At 38.1% G+C, this 19,392-nt stretch overlaps 1 protein-coding gene across 1 annotated transcript; it reads right to left on the reverse strand.

Moving 5' to 3' along the window:
- Nucleotides 1–2,988: 2,988 nt before the first annotated feature.
- Nucleotides 2,989–4,189, reverse strand: LOC147623719 (uncharacterized). Its single transcript, XM_086820331.1, has 3 exons — nt 3,916–4,189; nt 3,545–3,657; nt 2,989–3,396 (listed from the first exon to the last, which is right to left on the reverse strand). Exons 1-3 carry the CDS (start codon nt 4,043–4,045, stop codon nt 3,085–3,087), a joined length of 555 nt encoding a protein of 184 aa, XP_086676457.1. The 5' UTR covers nt 4,046–4,189; the 3' UTR covers nt 2,989–3,084.
- Nucleotides 4,190–19,392: the final 15,203 nt, after the last annotated feature.

Genomic DNA, 19,392 nt, shown 5'->3' on the forward strand with positions numbered 1-19,392 from the left:
TGTCTAAGTTGGGGTATGTGCTATACACTAAAATTGTCCACATACAAATGGGACCTTACAAACACCTAAATAGACATCTAATTATTTATTTTTCCTGATTTTAAGGTGCCCGAAAGTGCATATGATGTTTCGTGTTAGAAGACCAGAAAAGTGATATTCCTTGGGTAGCCATGTGAGATTAGCCACTAAGTACTTGTTTTTTCCTTGCAAAAGCCCAAGTCAAAGGAACCAAAAGTGAACACCCTTAGCTTGTAATCATCCTCTAAATTGATGTGACCATCCATGTCAACACATACTAATCAACATCTTAGGGTTGATATGGATAACTTTATGCTTCATATTTTGTATGTCCCTCAAGTGCATTCACTAGTTCTCAACATCATGATACTATGATAAGGTCTTTTAACCCCCTATAAATACTTTTTTAATGTCCATCTTTCTAAGGTAGTGTAATTTTGTGTGTGTGTGTGCGTGCGTGCGCGTGCATGCACGCATGTGCATGTGTGCATGCGTATTCATGTGTGTGTATGCATAGGGAGGTTCAAGCATTGGATTAGTAGAGTTTGAGGTCTTGACAACCCTTAACGTCTCCATTCCTGTGCACGCATGACTCTAGATGGGTTAGTACTCCTTAGCATTGCCATGCTTGTTTATGAGACTACAACTTCTCTACATAGTGTGTGTGCACGCACATGCACATACATATGTGCATGCACTTAGGGGTACGCATGTGTTCATGTGTGTGTGAGCATGTGATGGGGGTGGGAGATGCATCACCAGACCATATATAAAATATGGAGCATACTACTTGGTTAGGACATACGGAAGCTTATCATATATAATTTTAGTTGACACAAATATATCTACAAGACGTGTACACTAATGTACAGAGTTAAAAAATTTAACTTTTTAATATGGTTTAGACTATAAATTGCATCAATGATTTTGAGCGGCTTTATGCCTTCAAGCTAATCTCTTAGTTTGTAGTCATGCGTAGTCATTAATTGTATCAAAAGTTTGATTCCAATATGCTTATTAATTTCTTCTCTTTAAGTGAGGGTCCTAGTTGGAAGATAAAGAAAGAGATCACTTACTTTTATTTAAAAGAATTATTGTTAGTGCCTTCCATATCTCTCAACATGCTTTTGGGATTTACATTTGGTATTTGAAATTATGTGCCATGGGGACAAGATGAATTGTTGTTTTAACTGAGTCATTTAGTTTAAGAAACAAATGTATCAATGTAAGTACCCTTAAATGTTGCAAATAAAGATAATAATGCTAGCATTATTTAGGCCAACACTCCCCAAACAAGAAGCATTAAGGAGCATAATTTGCTATGAAGTGAAGCTTTGTTTTGGTAGCAAGCTAGCTAGTTAGTAAGCATTGACATGAACAACTTACTTATATGCAAAGGGAGAGGGCATAGAGGTGGCCTCTCACACCTTTGTGATTACGAATTTATAAACCCTCACTCATGGAGAGACCAAAAGTGGTTTTCCACAAAACTTAATGTTTTACATCAAAGTTGATTCAAAACATCAAGTTTTGTGGGAAAGTTGATGTTTTGCATAAGATTGGTGCAAAACATCAAGTTTTGTAAAAAATTTGATCTTTTGCGTAGAAAGTTGATGTTTTGCATATAAAGTTGATGTTTTACATCAACTTGATGCAAAATATCAAATTTTCATAAAAGTTGATGGTTTGTATCAAGTAAATGAAAAACATCAACTCTTTGTTGAGAAGTTCTTACTCATCATTAAGTTGGCCGCAAATGTTGTAGCTAAAACATCCTTACCATGTGTAGTAACCAGTAGGATTCGAACCCAAGTCCCTACGTGATATTTTACAAAAAAGTATTTTGAAAAGTTTAAACTTTTGTTTCTTAAAGCGATCTTTTTCATGCTCTCTAAACTCATTTTTAATAACTAAAATTATCATTTTAATCCCTTTTTGTCACATCAAGGACACATCTTCTTTAAAAATGAGTATGTAATTATTTTTAAAAAAATAGAGAACTTTTAAATAGCTTATTCATGATATTTTAAAATTCATCTATATGTAACGAACTCTTTTTTTTAAAAAGTATATATTATCAATTAAAAATTGTGATACTCAAGAGCTTCATAATGGATTTTAATACTACTCTCATCAAGAGCCAAAATAGGGTGTTATAATTAAGATAATAACTGTATCAAGATCACGCTTTTATAATATAATCATATAAATAGTTTTTTATAGTTGCACTTTGTAGTACATCCTCAATCATGCTAACATGGTAAATGATCCAAGGAGTCTAAGCTTCAAGTGTACACATAGAAGAAAAAAATGTATTTATGTATAGTGAAGAAAAGCAGGCCTCGTCTACCTTCTTAGGGAAAAGCACATCAACTAGTGATGGTGTTGGTATACATAGCAATGATTATGAGGAACCATAACTATGCCATAAGCTATATGTTTAGAAAATAGCTTCTTTTTACAATTGTATCATTTTTTTCTGGATTGAAGATGCAAATATTTTTTGAAAACTTATTATTAGATTTTCAATTATAATATCAAAAAAGTAAGCAAAATGAAGTCTTTTTTTTCATGTCAATTTTTGTAAGAAATGTGTAAAGTGTCCAAAATATTATGATTCTTTGGCACAGTATTACACGCATGCGTAGATCACTTTTTAAAAAGAGGTTAAAAAATTGATTTTTTTGATAGAATCTTTGAAAAATGCCAAATGTTTCTCGTTTTCAGAAAATACTACCTATTTTGCCCACAAGAGTGTTTGTAATAAACTTATTGTGTTTAAGTGGTTTTACTCTTCTCTTTGTCATACATTGAAGGCAAGACTATCTAGTGTGTGTGTGTGTAAAGGAAACGTCCAAGTGCTTTTGTGTGTCCCTCGGGCCTCAAACGAAGAACTTGTCCCTCATATGAACTGTGCTTGTGGAAGAAATAAAGACAGTCTATAGCATTAGTTGTTAATGTACAGATGAGAGATCTAACAATATATTCAAATTAGAATTTCGATTACACTTTTTGCTCCCATGGGAAAGTAAACTTCTTGTTGGAGCGTAAAGAGAGATTGAACGATCACATGAGCTTCCGCCCAACAGGCGGGCTGCTATTGGCGTTGGCCATGGGAGTGTAGTCTTGCAGCAGCCTCCTCCTCCTCCCGTGAATCACTGTGACTTGCACGGGGGAAGGCAGGGGCGAGAGCCCCGTGTCGACGTTGTGGGATGGGGTGTAGTCGCCCGCGTAGTCCGGCTCCTCCTCCTGCACCCCGCCGCCGCCCCGCGGCGCGGCGGCCTCCAGCGACCTTCTTTCCGATTCCACCACTACTACTTCACCACGATCCATGGCAGCTACTGTACTAGTGGTGGTAGCAGCACTCGTAATGCTCTTCTGATCCCCACACACCAACACCACGCAGCAATATTATCCGTGAGCAATGTGAGTAATTGTCTGAATTATTTAGATATAATTTGTGACTTATCAGCTGTATATTGTATGAATTAATTCTTTCGTATTAATCTTCGAAAACAAAACTCACATGCGCTGTGCCCTTCAGTACCCAATGCTTGTGCCTGCACCACAGTAGCCCGAAAGAGGGCGAGACATCCCAAGCTCTGTCACGCACCAGACTTGTCTTCTGCGAGCTTCTACCTATCACCATTTCCCAATTTTACAAAAAATACTGGCATCATGGAGACCCAAATTAAGCACCTACGTATCTAGTCTCATGTGTGGGACGTACTACCCGCAGCAGTCGATAAGGGGCGGGCACGCCTCGAGATCATGGAGTAATGAAATATCGAAGACTAGAATCGTGATTTTAATCTAGAGTGTAGCTGCTGCAGCATATTGTTATATTGAAGCTGCAGGGGCGTTGGACCAATTAGGGAGTCGATACACGCGACGTACCTTGTAGATCGAGTGCAACGTCGGCGTCATGAGCGGAGGAGCTGTGCAGCAACATGAAGCCTAGTAGTATAATTAGTGGCAGTAGTAGCTGCTGTATGGTGCAGCTGCATGAAGGAATCCAGCGCCACATGATCGCCCCCCTCCAAATTGGCCTGCTTCTCCGGTGCTGCAGCTGCAGCTGGCAGACGTGATCTTCTCTCAAAAACACAACTATAAATCGCTGTGTGGAAATAAATACATAAGATGGATATAGCTTATGAAGTAGTCGTCGATGGCCGTGATGAGGTCCGACGACGACCCATATTTATGGATCAGACAAATTTGTGCGTGGTAGAAAACAGATTAAGAAGAAGCAAATCGAGGAAAGCAGCTAGGTGTAGCGCCGCTGGCTTTCATTATATAATTTTAAATGTACTCCCAAAGTCAAAAAGCTAAGCGGACACACACACACACACACACACACACAGAGACAAGAGTCGGCGAGTGACCACACACACACACAGAGACAAGAGTCGGCGAGTGACCATTCAAACTACTGACAGAAGACGTGACAGCTAACGTAACGTCGGCCAGCTGCCCAACAAGAAGCACGCAGCTAGATATTTTAATTAAAGTGTGAAAACTGGCTTCAGTGCTCCTTCCTGCTCACGAGTCACCAGTCAACTCCTCCCTCCACTTTTAATCTGTGTCCACAAACACAACGTTTCATGCCGCCGTCGCCTTTCTAAAGCCGCCCATGAGCATCCCTAAGAAAACGAAACATCATCCAGCTTCATAGACAACCACCTAATTTGAAGGATCGGCCATGGCAACTTTACATGTGACATTTCTCCACATCCAACGTTGTTTCATACCTACGCCATTTCTCCATTGGCTTCAAAAACCAAAGTAAACTTTGACCTACAATTCACTGCTCAAATTTGAAGCCTCCACAAGACATCAAAGCCCTTCAAACCTTCTAGACAAGGCCACTTGTCAAATTGGGTTGCAAAAAAAAGCCCACTATAAATTTCTCTAGATTTTACCCATATTTATATTTGAAGGTCCACCTAGTTTATGTCCTTCAAATTGAAGATTAGGGCCATGCTTGATTTTTATGGGCACCCTTGCCCTTCAAAATTGATGGGTTTGGTGAATTATAGCAAGTTTTTTGTATTTTAATGTAATTTTTTATGAGCATTTTAAAATTTTTCAAGTATTTTACCAGCCAAAATGTTCAAAAATGGGCATGAGGCCCATTAAAAAGCAATTATGGTTAGGGTAGGCCTTCAAATTTCAGCCCTACCTACAATTCCAAGTTCTATGTATTAAACACTCACTCCTTAATTTAATGGGAGTCCTCTAATTAATGGGAGTCCTTCAAGTACGATTGATCTTCAATTAACAATCATGCTTTTATTTGAAAATCCATGAATGGCTCATGTGAACATCACCATAAGGCTATACTTACAAGTTCCACCCCTTAAGTGTCCACTAGAGTGAGTGATATATATAAAATTAAAGCTCTATAATTCATGCTCTAGAGTCTAATTGTCAAATACATATTCATGAGATAGACTAATGTGAAGCATGCAATACTATAAATGCATTCATAATTTAATTAAATGAGACACGTGAACCCTTGGCTTTATTGCTGGGAGATGGAAAAGTTGCATTCTTTTTAAAAATTAAAAAAAGAAAAACAATCCCACAACTGACAAACCAAGCATGCCTACCGAACCAAGTTCACATACTTGCCTTTCACCCTTTTTCTTGAAAAGCAAGCTAGCAACACTAAAGATTTCTAGGTAGAGCTAAATAAAATCTCGTATGCTTTACACCACAAGTTCAAGTTTCCCCAACCAACATACTATTTCTTGTGCATTTCCACCTCTCATCTTTACTTTGGTTAAGAGTCCCAAAAACAAAATTAAAAAGCTCAGCCTCACCTTTAACCTCATAAAGTTTCAAGTATTACAACTCATGCATATATACATATATATATATATATATGACTTTCAATTATGATTTGTATATCACAAAGAGATTTGTATAATATCTAGATATATCTCACAATAATGTTTTTAGTAAGGTGGCAAAGGAAGGGAAAATAAACAAATTTACATGGTGATGTCTCCTACTTTATTTTTCTATGTCACTTCAAGAGTCATGGAAGCAAGAGAATCACGCATCCCAACATTGTGGATTGCATGATGATTCAAAGTACTTTATTTTTTAAAGCATTTCTTTTTACTTTTCAACAACGAATTTTCAATTGCACGTGTGTTTCCTTTTTTCGTGAGGCAAATACTACATCTTTTTGACCATTAGTCTACAATCACTTTCATCGACAAAACTTTCAATATGTGCAACACTAAACCATGGCATATTGCACTTTATGTGCATGCATGAGGTAATTTTGAATTAGATTATCATCTTATATGCACTTTATATATATGAGAATTCTTATCATCTTTGAATGCTTCAATTTTTTTTACATATTTTGAATTTTTTATGGGTAAAAATTTCAAGATATTTACTTATAAAAATGCATTTCATTTGACAATATTGCTAACCACACGAGTTAACATCATTTTCAAGTGTGGTTACCATTTCTTGTAACTCATTAATATGTAACTGTGCTAAGCGCTTCATGTAAAAGATATATGGGATGACCGAGCTTACGACTTGTGTAATGCTAATCTGACAGGAATAAGCCTAGGTGTACATAGAGCTAGGAAATCAATTTTGGGCCCCCAATTGTAAATGGGTGACCGGCCCCATTGTAAAAAGTGAGCTCATATATATCATTGATTTATGAAATATGAAAAGGGACAATTCCATTATCACAAATTGAGTTTTGCCTTCTCTCTCTCTCTCTCTCTCTCTCTCTCTCTCTCTCTCTCTCTCTCTCTCTCTCTCTCTCTCTCTCTCTCGTGGTAGTGGTGGTAGGCTTGTGTTTGTGAATGCATGCTTGCTGCTTGATTGTGGGTGTGTGCATGTAGGTGATGATTCTTGTCTTTCTCTCTCTTCTCCCTCTTCTTGTCTTCTTCTTGAGATCACTCATGCACACACAAAGGCATTGATTAAAGGTAGAGTTTTCCATAGCTCGCTTCCTCTTTTCTCTCTACCTAGCTTGTGGAAGCTCCATTTGGGTGACACAAGTGGAGTTGCAGTGACCCCCTAGTGACCTCACATCGGGGAGGAGTTAACCCTCATTAGGATTGGCTAAGTGCTAGTCTCCAAACCGACCCTTGCATGGTGTTCCTTCTCTTCTTTTTTCCCTCTCTAGTGCAAGGTAGCATGTTAATTTGGTTAACATCTTTGGCACTACTACCAAGGATGGGCATTTAGGTTAGGTTCCTTCACACTCTATCACTTGGCTAGAGTCATCGCATAGCCCGGTTGGAATGCAAATCCATCGGTAGTTGTATGTTTGGTATGTTTGTTTGTTTGTTTGTTTGTTCGATCTTGTCTTCTTCAACAATGGAGTTCAATGGAGCATGAGGAGCTTGGGAGTTCTTCATCAAAAGTGGGTCACACAAGTAAGTGCCTAATTTTTCTCTTGAAGTTCATGATTTTTTTTTTCTTCAACATAGATTGCATAAGTAGCTTAATCCCTTAATTAGTCTTAGGTAAATAAGATTAGTTAACATTCTACGTACCATTGGGTAGCTTGAGGTTAGCTCAAGCCACTCATAAAAAGAAAACACAAAAAAACATCAAGAAAAAACCCAAAATCTCAAAAATCTCAAGAGAAGGATTGACGCATTTTTTGGCTCTGCTTGTCTTTTGAGAAGAGTACGGCCATACGCTTCTCAAAGCCACAGCCATTCGTTTCTTAACCACGGTCGTTCCTTCCTTTTGGGTAGATCTTTCCAAATCTGATCCATAAATATGAGCAGTGTGCATTCAAGGAGAATAAATAATATTTACAAGGGTATAAAGAGCATTGAAGAGGGATACACAAAGGGTACAGTTGTATAGTCAGGAGAATATTAGGGGGTGGTTGTCAGAAGACACTTCATCCCCCGATGCATTTAGGAGATATGCCTGAGCCAGAAAGCGTACACCTGTTCGTTCACAAGCGTATGCCCGTACCTTCTTCTTAGCCACATCCATGTCCTTCCAGCAAACCTCTGTACCTTGACTCAGCCACACCCATGCCATCTAATAAAAGTGCACAGTCGTACCTTCCACAAGCGTACGTACGTACTTGTCAAGAGAATGCATGTTCCTTAACCAACATACAGTCATACATTCACCAAAAAAATCAGAAACTGTTCAGAGAAGAGAATCCAGCATTACCACTCCCCCCATTCCTGCACTTATGCTCGGGGAAATTTGTGCAAAACAACCCTCTTTTCTCATCGACAACATCAACCCTTCTATTTGTAAGATCAGACCCTTCAGTTAACACAGCTCGGAGCCAAATGATGTTAGTTTTTGATAGCACCAGTAGCAAAAGCAAGGAGCATCCCAACACAAGATGCATTACCCCTGACTTAGAGGCAAGCGGATTGGTGGCCGAGTGCATGGGCAAACCATGTACCTTAGAGCAAGACCCAAAGTCCCCAACGCATTCACAGAGAAGTCTTGCTTCAAAACTCAGAGACTTTATCCTAGAAAACATGCACTCAAACAAGCCACATCCCAGGGATAGAGGCATGGAACACACTAGTCTAAAAGAGAGCCCATTCCTCCTCTAGACCATAGACTGGACATAGGGCCAAATGAAAGTAACCCAACGTAGGCTAATCCACCAGTCTGAGGGGGCATGCCAATCACTTGAATAGCAGATCTGTACCAAGACCATAGTTTTGTGCCAACCCAAGGTCAGGAACCCACTCTCTAGGACCCGGAATTGTCCCATGAAAGAGAGAGAGCCCACTATCAGGAACCCACTATCAACCTGCCGCACCAATGTACCAACAGTACCCGCCTCACGAAATATACCTTGGATACCATATGGGACCCTACAAAGCACAAACCTATGAGACCCCTGCCTCCTCCGCGCACCGGAATCCGGGAAGCTAGCGGCGGAAGTAGCAACCTCACACACACGGCAGGGTTTCCCACTCGAGGCCTTGCCCATGGACAAGAGACTAATCCCTCAATTCTCCCAAAACCGAACCCGAAAAAAACTTCCCTCACCCAAAAAACATAGGCGATTCCTCCAAGAGAATTTTATTCTAACATGGTCAAGAGCCTTAATTTACCCTTTTTCATTCCGACCAAACCCGTAGGTCACATGGCCCGATCAAGGGAGGAACTTGCACTTGGATCATAGAGACTAACGCTTTTGTTCCCGTCAAGAGGCAAAGCCGTTGATTCTTTTCCATAGAACAAGGATTATCCATGATTTACTTCAACTATCATAACTTGAACATAATTGAATTTTAATTAGGGATCCATCAGTCCAGACGAACCCCATCTAATCCCATGGGTTAGCCAACCGCCCAACCATTGTATTGATAGGATCCATTTAGAAAATTGGTTATGTTTCGTCCCGAGTACCAGGGAAAAGAGTTCCCAGGCCCCTTGGCTGAATTCATGCAAAGTACATTTCAGACATACCACTTACACACCCAATATGAAATTACCTTTCACAGATTCGACTGTAAAGCAAACTTGAAATGAAACCATAGTATCACTGATCATCATAATCCTCCAAAATATCGAGATCCAATTTCCAACTTTTCCACTTCCCAATCATAAAATCCAATTTCAGTCATTCCTTACTCGCCATACCATTGGCATCATTGGCAACCAGAATGCTCACCCTCTGCTCACTCAAGGGCCTTTTCGATAGTTCCTAGCTCATATACCCAGGAATATAATTAATTATTACATTCATCCCCTTCCTCAGTGTGTACCTATGGTATCATTGGCAACCAGAACGCTCACCACCTACTCACTCTCAGGGGCATTTTCAATAGTTCCTAGCCCATAATACCTAGGAATATAATCACATAAAAATCATATGGACTCTCAGTTGAAGATCAGCAAGATCAACCAACAAGATCCATGTAAAAGGGCCATGAACTCATCCATAAAGACCAGCAAGGTCAATCAACCAGATCCATGCCCGTGTTCAGAAAACAAACTCCAACTCATTTTCTTCCTCGACGCATGCATGGGTATCCTAGGCGACCCAGAGCCCGAGCACTGTAAGCTTACTATTTTAATCGAACCGAGGCTATTCAAGACCTCCGTCGACCTTACCACCACGCGAGACGTCCTTCATTGACTCTCCATCAGCTGTTTTTTGTAACTTTTTCACTTAGGTCCACGACCTCATTCACAAGATGGTCAAAATTCTTCCCCAACATTCTTGACATAAAACAATCTTTAAAAAACAGGTTTCACATATAAATACAGTTCCAAATAAAATTCCCATCATTCCACATCCTTTCACATTATTCCTCATCTTTTCTTATCATTCCACATCCTTTCACATTATTCCTCATCATTTCTCATCTTCCCATATTTTTCTACGTCAATCCATATCACATCACATGATTTCCACATCAACTCACATCCAATCACATCATCCCACATCAATTCACATCCTATCACATCATTTCCACATCAATTCATATCCTACCACATCATTTCTACTTCAACTCACATCCTATCTTATCATTTCCACATCAACTCACATCCAATCACATTCATTCACTTCATTCTTACATCCGTTCACATCATTCCTATATCCATTCACATCATTCTTACATCCATTCATATCCATTTACTTCCATTCACATCGTTCCTATACCCATTCTCATCATTCCTACATTCATTCACATCCATTCACATCCACTCTCATCATTCCTACATCCATTCACATCCATTCTCATCATTCCTATATTCATTCACATCCATTCATATCCATTCTCATCATTCCAATATTCATTCACACCTATTCACATCCATTTCCATCATCCTTATATTCATTCGCATCCATGCTCATCATTCCTACACCCATTCACATCCATCCTTATATTCATTCACATCCATTCTCATCATTCCTACATTCATTCAATGATTCTATAAAATTTGTGCATAACTTTCTTTATTTTTTTGACTATTGAATAATGCTCAAAACTCCTCTTTTAGCATAAAATTTATTTTGCATAAATTCATTCTCTAATGATATAAAATTTACCATAACTTCCCCACGTTTTCTATGAAATGATAATGATTAAATTTTCACTTTTAGCATAAAAATTATTATGCATAAATTCATTTTCTAAGGCTATAAATTTTACCATAGCTTCCCCACATTTTCTATGAAATGATAATACTCAAAGTTCCTCTTTTAGAATAAAATTATTTATGTATAAACCTTCATTTTCTAATAAGAAAATTTTGCCATAACTTCCCTGCAGTTTCTATGAATTGAGAATGGTTAAAATCACACTTTTAATGTAAGAATTAGTTTATGTATAAACCTAAGCTTAATATAAACATTAATTCATCATAGTCAAGAAAAGCATGGTTTTAAGAGAAAAACCACAAAATAAAATGCTTCCCAAGCGTGAGGGAGGTTGGGAAGAAGAATAACATTAAAAGAGAGCATAAACAACATTGTTTAGGCTTACTCTTGGTTTGCTTGATTCTTTACCTTGCAAAAATGGTGTAGCCCTCATGAAAGAGGCTTGGCCACCAAAGGGGAAAGGGTAATCTTCAAGAAATAAGAGGTTTAGTGAAGCCCCAAGCAAGTCCTTGGCCACCAAGAGAGAGAGAGAGAGAGAGAGAGAGTAATCTTCAAGACAGGTTGGAGGAGAGAGAAACTCCAAAGCTCTCTAGAGAAGAGGGAAATTAGAGAGAGAATAGAAATAAGCTAATTTAGAGAAAATACTAGCATGGTAATGCTCCAATATGAAAATAGAAAGGAATGAGGGTCTATTTATAGGTGAGGGAGACCACTAACCAAGCCCAACTAGGTTCCAGAGCCTTCCAGCTTTAGCTTTGACCCAATTTGGATAATTTTATCCAGTTTGCTCTAGGAGAGAGGAGAGATAAAAATATCATATTTTTTGAATTAAAAAACCCAAGAAATGATGATGATGAAGGTTCCTAGCTCAAGTGTCTTCCTCTCCTTACCAAGGTGTCAAAAATGCATCATTTCACCTAAATATCTCTTTTTTTTTACTAATATACCTTAGTTTTTAACTAATAAACCATGTACTCAGTCAACTCTTCATTTTATTATGTGAGCATTTACTCATTTTTGGGCTATTTTCTTTTATTCATTGTATTTATCTCATCCCAACACTTGGATTAATCCTATTGGCCCTTTGGAACCCTATTTGGATCTTAATCCAAAAATTTCTGAAAATGTGGACCCTCTTAGGCTAAGCTCTCTTATACACATATTCAATTAATTCCTAATGTACATTGGAAAGTTCATTTTGACCTTCTGTTTCAGGGAAATTCATTTTAGACATTAGGAGAATTTTTACATCCAAAAATATCTCAATTTTGAATTACCTCTCTCTAGACCTTTTCTCTCTCAAGGCCAAAACAAGGTAAAACAAGATCTTTTTCCATTTCTAAGAGGGGATGATTACAAGAGGCTGAAGGGGAGGTTCTCACACCTTTACATCTCAAAAGCTAGAGGGAAGAATCTTACATCCTACCCCACTTCAAAAACGCGAGATGTCCTCATCTCGCAGGTAGAGGATCGAGATGTCCTCATCTCGCAAGTAGAGGATAATCTCAATAAGAATCATCTTCTTACTCCTAGGGTGGGACTCTCTCTTCTTAATCAAGTCCATTTTTCAAACTTAACAGATGCTCAAAGAATCTTAGGTGAAAAGACTACTTTATTTATAATTCAAATCCATCTTTAGATCCAACTGATTCTGGGGTTCCTTAAAGTTTGGTCAACCAGGCTCTCAAAATCTTGGGATAAAGATCCCTTCTATAAGAAGAAGCATACAGAACTCATCCTCAGAAAATAGTTCATTCAGATCCTTAACACAAAAATGGTCCATCATACCAGTAATTTCATCTGAACACTTCCCTTGGAAATTTCAGTTACTTAGGTTCTCAATTTGTCATTTCTGAATTGGGTCTACTGGGTCAAAGGTCAAACTGTTGAAATTCATAATTGTCTTCCAGTTACTAACATCGTCACTGGGATTCTCTTCATTCATCCCCATTAGGACTTTATTCAACTTATCTACTTTCAACCAAAATTCAAAAATTATCATCTTTCAATCGGAATCCAAGTCAATTAATCAATTCTCAACCAGAATTCTAAAATCATATCAACCAGCATCCGAAATCATCATCTAGGATAGCATTTTTGCTTATAACTTCGAGGTCTTAGACTCACTCATATATATTGTCAGTAAAGAGTTGCAATTATATCCACGGTATATACATGTAATCATGGTCCTTGGAGTTATAAGGTAAATGCCATCATATCTAGGCCTCAAGCAAGTCAGGGATTCCACACAATTGCAGTACTTCCATGTGAAGACCCATTTCTCAATTTATGAATCTTCATTCTGAATCTCAATTTGTATGAATTTCATCACACAATTATAATCTTTTACTGGTAATTCATAAATTTTTGACATTTCTTGCTTCTTGGTTGCTCAACTTCAACTAATTCGCTTTGATACCACTTGTGAGACCCCTGTCCCCCCTCCGTGCACCCGAATCCGAGAAGCTAGCTAGCAGTGGAAGTAGCAACCTCACGCACGGGGTAGGGTTTCCCACTCGGGGCCTCGCCCGGATGTCCGGAGACTAATCCCTTGGTTCTCCCAAAACTGAACTCGAAAAAAACTTCCCTCACCTAGAAAGCATAGGCGATTCCTCCAAGAGAATTTTATTCTAACATAAATGAAACCATAGTATCACTGATCATAATCCTCCAAAATATCCAGATTCAATTTCTAACTTTTCCACTTCCCAATCATAAAATCCAATTTCAGTCATTCCTTCCTCGGCGACCTATGGCATCATTGGCAACCAGAACGCTCACCCTCTGCTCACTCAGGGGCCTTTTCGATAGTTCCTAGCTCATAGTAGCCAGGAATATAATTAAGTATTCCATTCATCCCCTTCCCCAGCGTACCTATGGCATCATTGGCAACCAGAACACTCACCACCTGCTCACTCAGGGGAATTTTCAATAGTTCCTAGCCCATAGTACCTAGGAATATAATCACATAAAAATCATATAGACTCTCGGTTGAAGATCAGCCAAGATCAAACCAATAAGATCCATGTAAAAGGGCCATGAACTCATTTGTTGAAGACCAGCAAGGTCAATCAACCAGATCCATGCCCATGTTCAAAAAACAAACTCCAACTCATTTTCTTCCTCGACGCATGCGTGGGTATCCTAGGTGGGCCCGAGCAGTGTATGGTCAGCACCCTCTAGGCTCCTTCACAGAGGTGATCTAGCACTTCACTCAGGCCGCTTCCTTGGTCCCTCATCCACCGTACTGGAAGCTCACCATTTTAATTAAACCGAGGTTGGTCAAGACCTTGACCGACCTTGCCACACGAGATGTCCTTCATTGACTCTCCGTCTCTCAGAAGCTGTTGCAACTTTTTCACTTAGGTCCCCGTTTCACATATAAATATAGTTCCAAATAAAATTATCATCTTTCCTCATCATTCCATATCCTTTCACATTATTCCTCATCTTTTCTCATCATTCCACATTCTTTCACATTATTCCTCATCATTTCTCATCTTCCCATATTTTCCTATATCAATCCATATCATATCATATTATTTTCACATCCCATATCAATTCACATCCTATCACATCATTTCCACATCAATTACATCAATTCATATCCTATCACATCATTTCTACTTTAACTCACATCCTATCTCATCATTTTCACATCAACTCACATCCAATCACATTCATTCACTTCATTCTTACATCTGTTCACATCCATTTACTTCCATTCACATCGTTTCTATACCCATTCACATCCATTCTCATCATTCCTACATTCATTCTCATCCATTCTCATCATTCCTACATTCATTCACATCCATTCACATCCATTCTCATCATTCCTACATCCATTCACATCCATTCCTACATTCATTCACATCCATTCCTACATTCATTCACATCCATTCTCTTCATTCACATCCATTCCCATCATCCTTATATTCATTCACATCCATGCTCATCATTCCTACACCCATTCACATCTATAAGGTCCCTCCCACAACCACAAGCCATGTATGTGTCTCTTTTAATATAGATTTCAATAAGGAAAGAGAGTGCACTTAGAGAAGAGTGAGACAATAAGGTTAGAAACATTAGGAAAGTGTTAGAATAAAAATATTAGCTCCAAAAATCCTAAAAGAAATAAGAAGACAAGAATAGTTCTATTAAGAGATAAGTATCTCCAAAAATAAAAATTCAAATTTAGGTGATAAGAGGTTATATTTAGAGTACTTTTACATATTTAGAGTCCATGCATACTAAAAATGTGGAAAAGCAACGCGTTTCTAAAGATGGCACGTTTGCAGCTATATATAGATGTTTTTGCCTATCCTACCTGCGTTGTCTTGTAGACTAGATGGCTTCCAGTTCTTTTGACTGCCTATATGACTATATTCTAAGTTCTTATCAGAGACTTATGGCCGAAATAATTTTCTACTTCTGTCAGGGTCTCTACACATGGAAAATTGTAAGAAGGTTGCAAGTAGCCTTAAGGTAATCCTAGAGCTTGAGATGTATATATCCCTTCATTCTTATCTAATCTCTTAGAAGAGAAGGTTAGATTGCTATGGTCTTTCGGAGGAAGAGACCAAAACTCCGTAGCTTTTCTTTTAAAGAAAGAATAGTATGCCACAAGAAAAGGCTATTTTGCCATAGACCTTCGAAAGAGAGAAAAGTCAGAGTACGAGTAAGAGGAGATGAAGCTTGGGGATGATCGGATGATTTCAATCGTAAGAGAAGGTATTAGAAGACTCTCTATTCTCATATATCAAGTTATGAAACTCTTATTATACAACAATAAACAATAAATTTCTATAAGGTATATATATATATTTTTTCAATTATGTAGCATTCTTAGGGGTTGAGGTATGGCCTCAGCTTCTCTATTAATTGTTAATAGTGATCTATTTGATTGATTTACTACTTAAAGTTTGTATTCTTTTAAACAACAGCATATGCCTTAATAAAGAATGTCTTATCACAATCTCAAGTTGAAATGCTAAAATCTTTGTGAAAATGATTGTTTTCTTAAGAAGGTAACATCGATTCTAGTCCTATGGTTTAGTTTAGTAAATGGATTGTTATCTTGGTTAAATTAAGGTACATGTACAACTCTCCCTGCCTTGACGCTGCCTCGTTCTTGTGCTTGTGTAGCCGAACGGTGGAGACGTTAGTAAGGCCCCGAGTTGGCCCATGGTATCCCTCATACCATTGGGAGAATGAGGTTCGCAGATTGAGGCGAGTGATTGTGATGCTACCTAGTTCTGAGGGGCCAAGCTAGTGCGGTGAATTAGCCCACCCTAGTGCGTAGACATCCCTCTCTGAGGAGCAGAAGGATCGAGTGACGAAGCCTGAGAGGGCGACAGGCCGGCTTGAGTCCTCTCGCCAATGGCCGACGATGAGGTGTATAGTCTTGTAGGGTTTTGCCCAGCATGTAGAGGCTAGAAGGCCGAATTCTAGATCATCGGTAGTATAAAGGAAAAGAATAAGAGAGCCGGTTTGGCTTGTATGAAATTGATTCATGTATAAACTTTTTTTATAAATCATGTCTTTGGCATCATTGTACTGTGGAAAAAGGCTATTTTAACAAACCTTGTGAAAAGGGCCTTAATTAAGGAACATGTTTATTTATGTCAAACAGTGTGGTAGGATTAATTAGAAAACAAATTGACGTGTGAGTAGGGTGGAAAGTGGGAGGATGGAATGCCTCGAGACGGCACCATCCACCACGGACGGGTGGACCCAATTAGTCGGGTAGCTTTCCAACATATTAAGTGAAAGCCCTACGCTAGATAAATAGGTTCTCGGGCAATTCTATTCTAGAAGACTAGGCTAGCGGCTGTGCCTTGCATGGATGAGGAAAAACGCGTTGTCACTCTAGGAATCAAGACTAGTAGTTGCCAAAAATATGATCAATTACCCTATGGGTGATTTGATTTTTAGAAGACCACGCTCCCCCTGTAGAATAGAACTAGGTCTTACCTCTGAATCGTATCCTTGAATCTCTGCATGGTCAAGGTGTCGCATGAGTAGGAAATTTTCTCCAAGGTAAGACTTAGTGGACTATCTTAAGTGTTTCCCCTATTTTGGGAGGGGGGAACCTTACAACATCCATCCTTACATTCATTCACATCCATTCTCATCATTCCTACATTCATTCAATGATTCTATAAAATTTGTGCATAACCTTCTTTATTTTCTAACTATTGAATAATGCTCAAAACTCCTCTTTTAGCATAAAATTTATTTTACATAAATTCATTCTCTAATGATATAATTTTTACCATAACTTCCCCGCGTCTATGAAATGATAATGATTAAAATTCCACTTTTAGTATAAAAATTATTATGCATAAATTCATTTTCTAAGGCTATAAATTTTGCCATAGCTTTCCCACATTTTCTATGAAATGATAATACTCAAAGTTCCTCTTCTAGAATAAAGTTATTTATGTATAAACCTTCATTTTCTAATTTAAGCCATAACTTTCCCATAATTTCTATGAATTGAGAATGGTTAAAATCACACTTTTAACCTAAGAATTAGTTTATGTATAAACCTAAGCTTAAACATAAACATTAATTTATCATAATCGAGAAAAGCATGGTTTTAAGAGAAAAACCACAAAATAAAATACTTCCCAAGCATGAGGGAGGTTGGGAAGAAGAATAACATTAAAAGAGAGCATAAACAACATTGTTTAGGCTTACCCTTGGTTTGCTTCATTCTTTACCTTCTTGCAAAATTGGTGTAGCCATCATGGAAGAGGCTTGGCCACCTAGGGAAAAGGGTAATCTTCAAGAAAGAAGAGGTTAAGTGAAGCCCCAAGCAAGTCCTTGGCCACCAAGAGACAGAGAGTAATCTCCAAGAGAGGTTGGAGGAGAGAGAAACTCCAAAGCTCTCAAGAGAAAAGGGAAATTAAAGAGATAATAGAAATAAGCTAATTTAGAGAAAATAATAGCATGGTAATGCTCCAATATGAAAATAGAAAGGAATGAGGGTCTATTTATAGGTGAGGGAGGCCATTAACCAAGTCCAACTAGATTTTAGAGCCTTCCAGCTTCAGTTTTTGACCCAATTTGGAAAAGATTTGGATCAGTTTGGCTCCCTTTTTGATCTAGTTTACTCCAGGAGAGACGAGAGATAAAAATATCATATTTTTAAAAAAATTAAAAAACCCAAGAAATGATGATGAAGAAGGTGCGTAGCTCAAGTGTCTTCCTCTCCATACCAAGGTGTCAAAAATGCATCATTTCACCTAAAATATCTCCTTTTTTTAACTAATATACCTTAGTTTTTAACTTATAAACCATGTACTCAGTCAACTCTTTATCTTATGTGAGCATTCTCATTTTTTAGCTTTCTTCTTTTATTCATTGTATTTATCTCATCCCAACACTTGGATTAATCCTGTTGGCCCTTTGGAACCCTATTTGGACCTTAATCCAAAAATTTCTGAAAATGTGGATCCTTAGGCTAAGGTCTCTTATACACATATTCAATTAATTCCTAATGCACATTGGAAAGTTCATTTTGAACTTCTGTTTCAAGAGAATTCATTTTAGACATTAGGAGGATTTTTGCATCCAAAAATATCTCAAATTTCAATTATCTCTCTCTAGATATTTTCTCTCTCAAGGCCAAAACAGGGTAAAACAAGATCTTTTTCCATTTTCGAGGGGGGATGATTACAAGAGGCTGAAGGAGAGGTTCTCACACCCTTACATCTCAAAAGCTGGAGGGAAGAATCTTACATCCTACCCCACTTGAAAAACGCTATATGTCCTCATCTCGCAGAGCTAGAGAATAATCTCGGTAAGAATCATATTCTTACTCCCAGGGCGGGACTCTTTCTCTTCTTAATCAAGTCCATTTTTCCAACTTAACAGACGCTCATAGAATCTTAGGTGAAAAGACTACTTTATTTATAATTCAAATCCATCTTTAGATCCAACTGATTCTGGGGTTCCTTAAAGTTTGGTCAACCCTCTCAGAATCTTGGGATAAAGATCCCTTCTATAAGAAGAAGCATACCGAACTCATCCTTAGAAAATAGTTCATTTATATCCTTTAACACAAAAATGGTCCATCATACCAGTAATTTCATCTAAACACTTCCCATGGAAATTTCAGTTACTTAGGTTCTCAATTTGTCATTCCTCAATTGGGTCTATAGGGTCAAAGGTCAAACTACTGAAATTCATAATTGTCTTCCAATTACTAACATCGTCATTGGGATTCTCTTATAGTTCATAGCGATGTATGGAGTCCTGCACAAAAC

Source organism: Cibotium barometz, chromosome 26 (assembly GCF_041138505.1).
Source record: "Cibotium barometz isolate CiBa-2024 chromosome 26, ASM4113850v1, whole genome shotgun sequence".
Lineage (NCBI taxonomy): Eukaryota > Viridiplantae > Streptophyta > Polypodiopsida > Cyatheales > Cibotiaceae > Cibotium > Cibotium barometz.

Bases quoted from the DNA above. Each gene is read 5' to 3' on its own strand.
- LOC147623719 (XM_086820331.1), bottom strand. From the start codon at position 4,045: ATGTGGCGCTGGATTCCTTCATGCAGCTGCACCATACAGCAGCTACTA. The intron at 3,658-3,915 runs GTACGTCGCGTG...AAATGGTGATAG, and splicing joins CGTTGCACTCGATCTACAAG to GTAGAAGCTCGCAGAAGACA. The intron at 3,397-3,544 runs GTGAGTTTTGTT...TGTGGGGATCAG, and splicing joins TACTGAAGGGCACAGCGCAT to AAGAGCATTACGAGTGCTGC.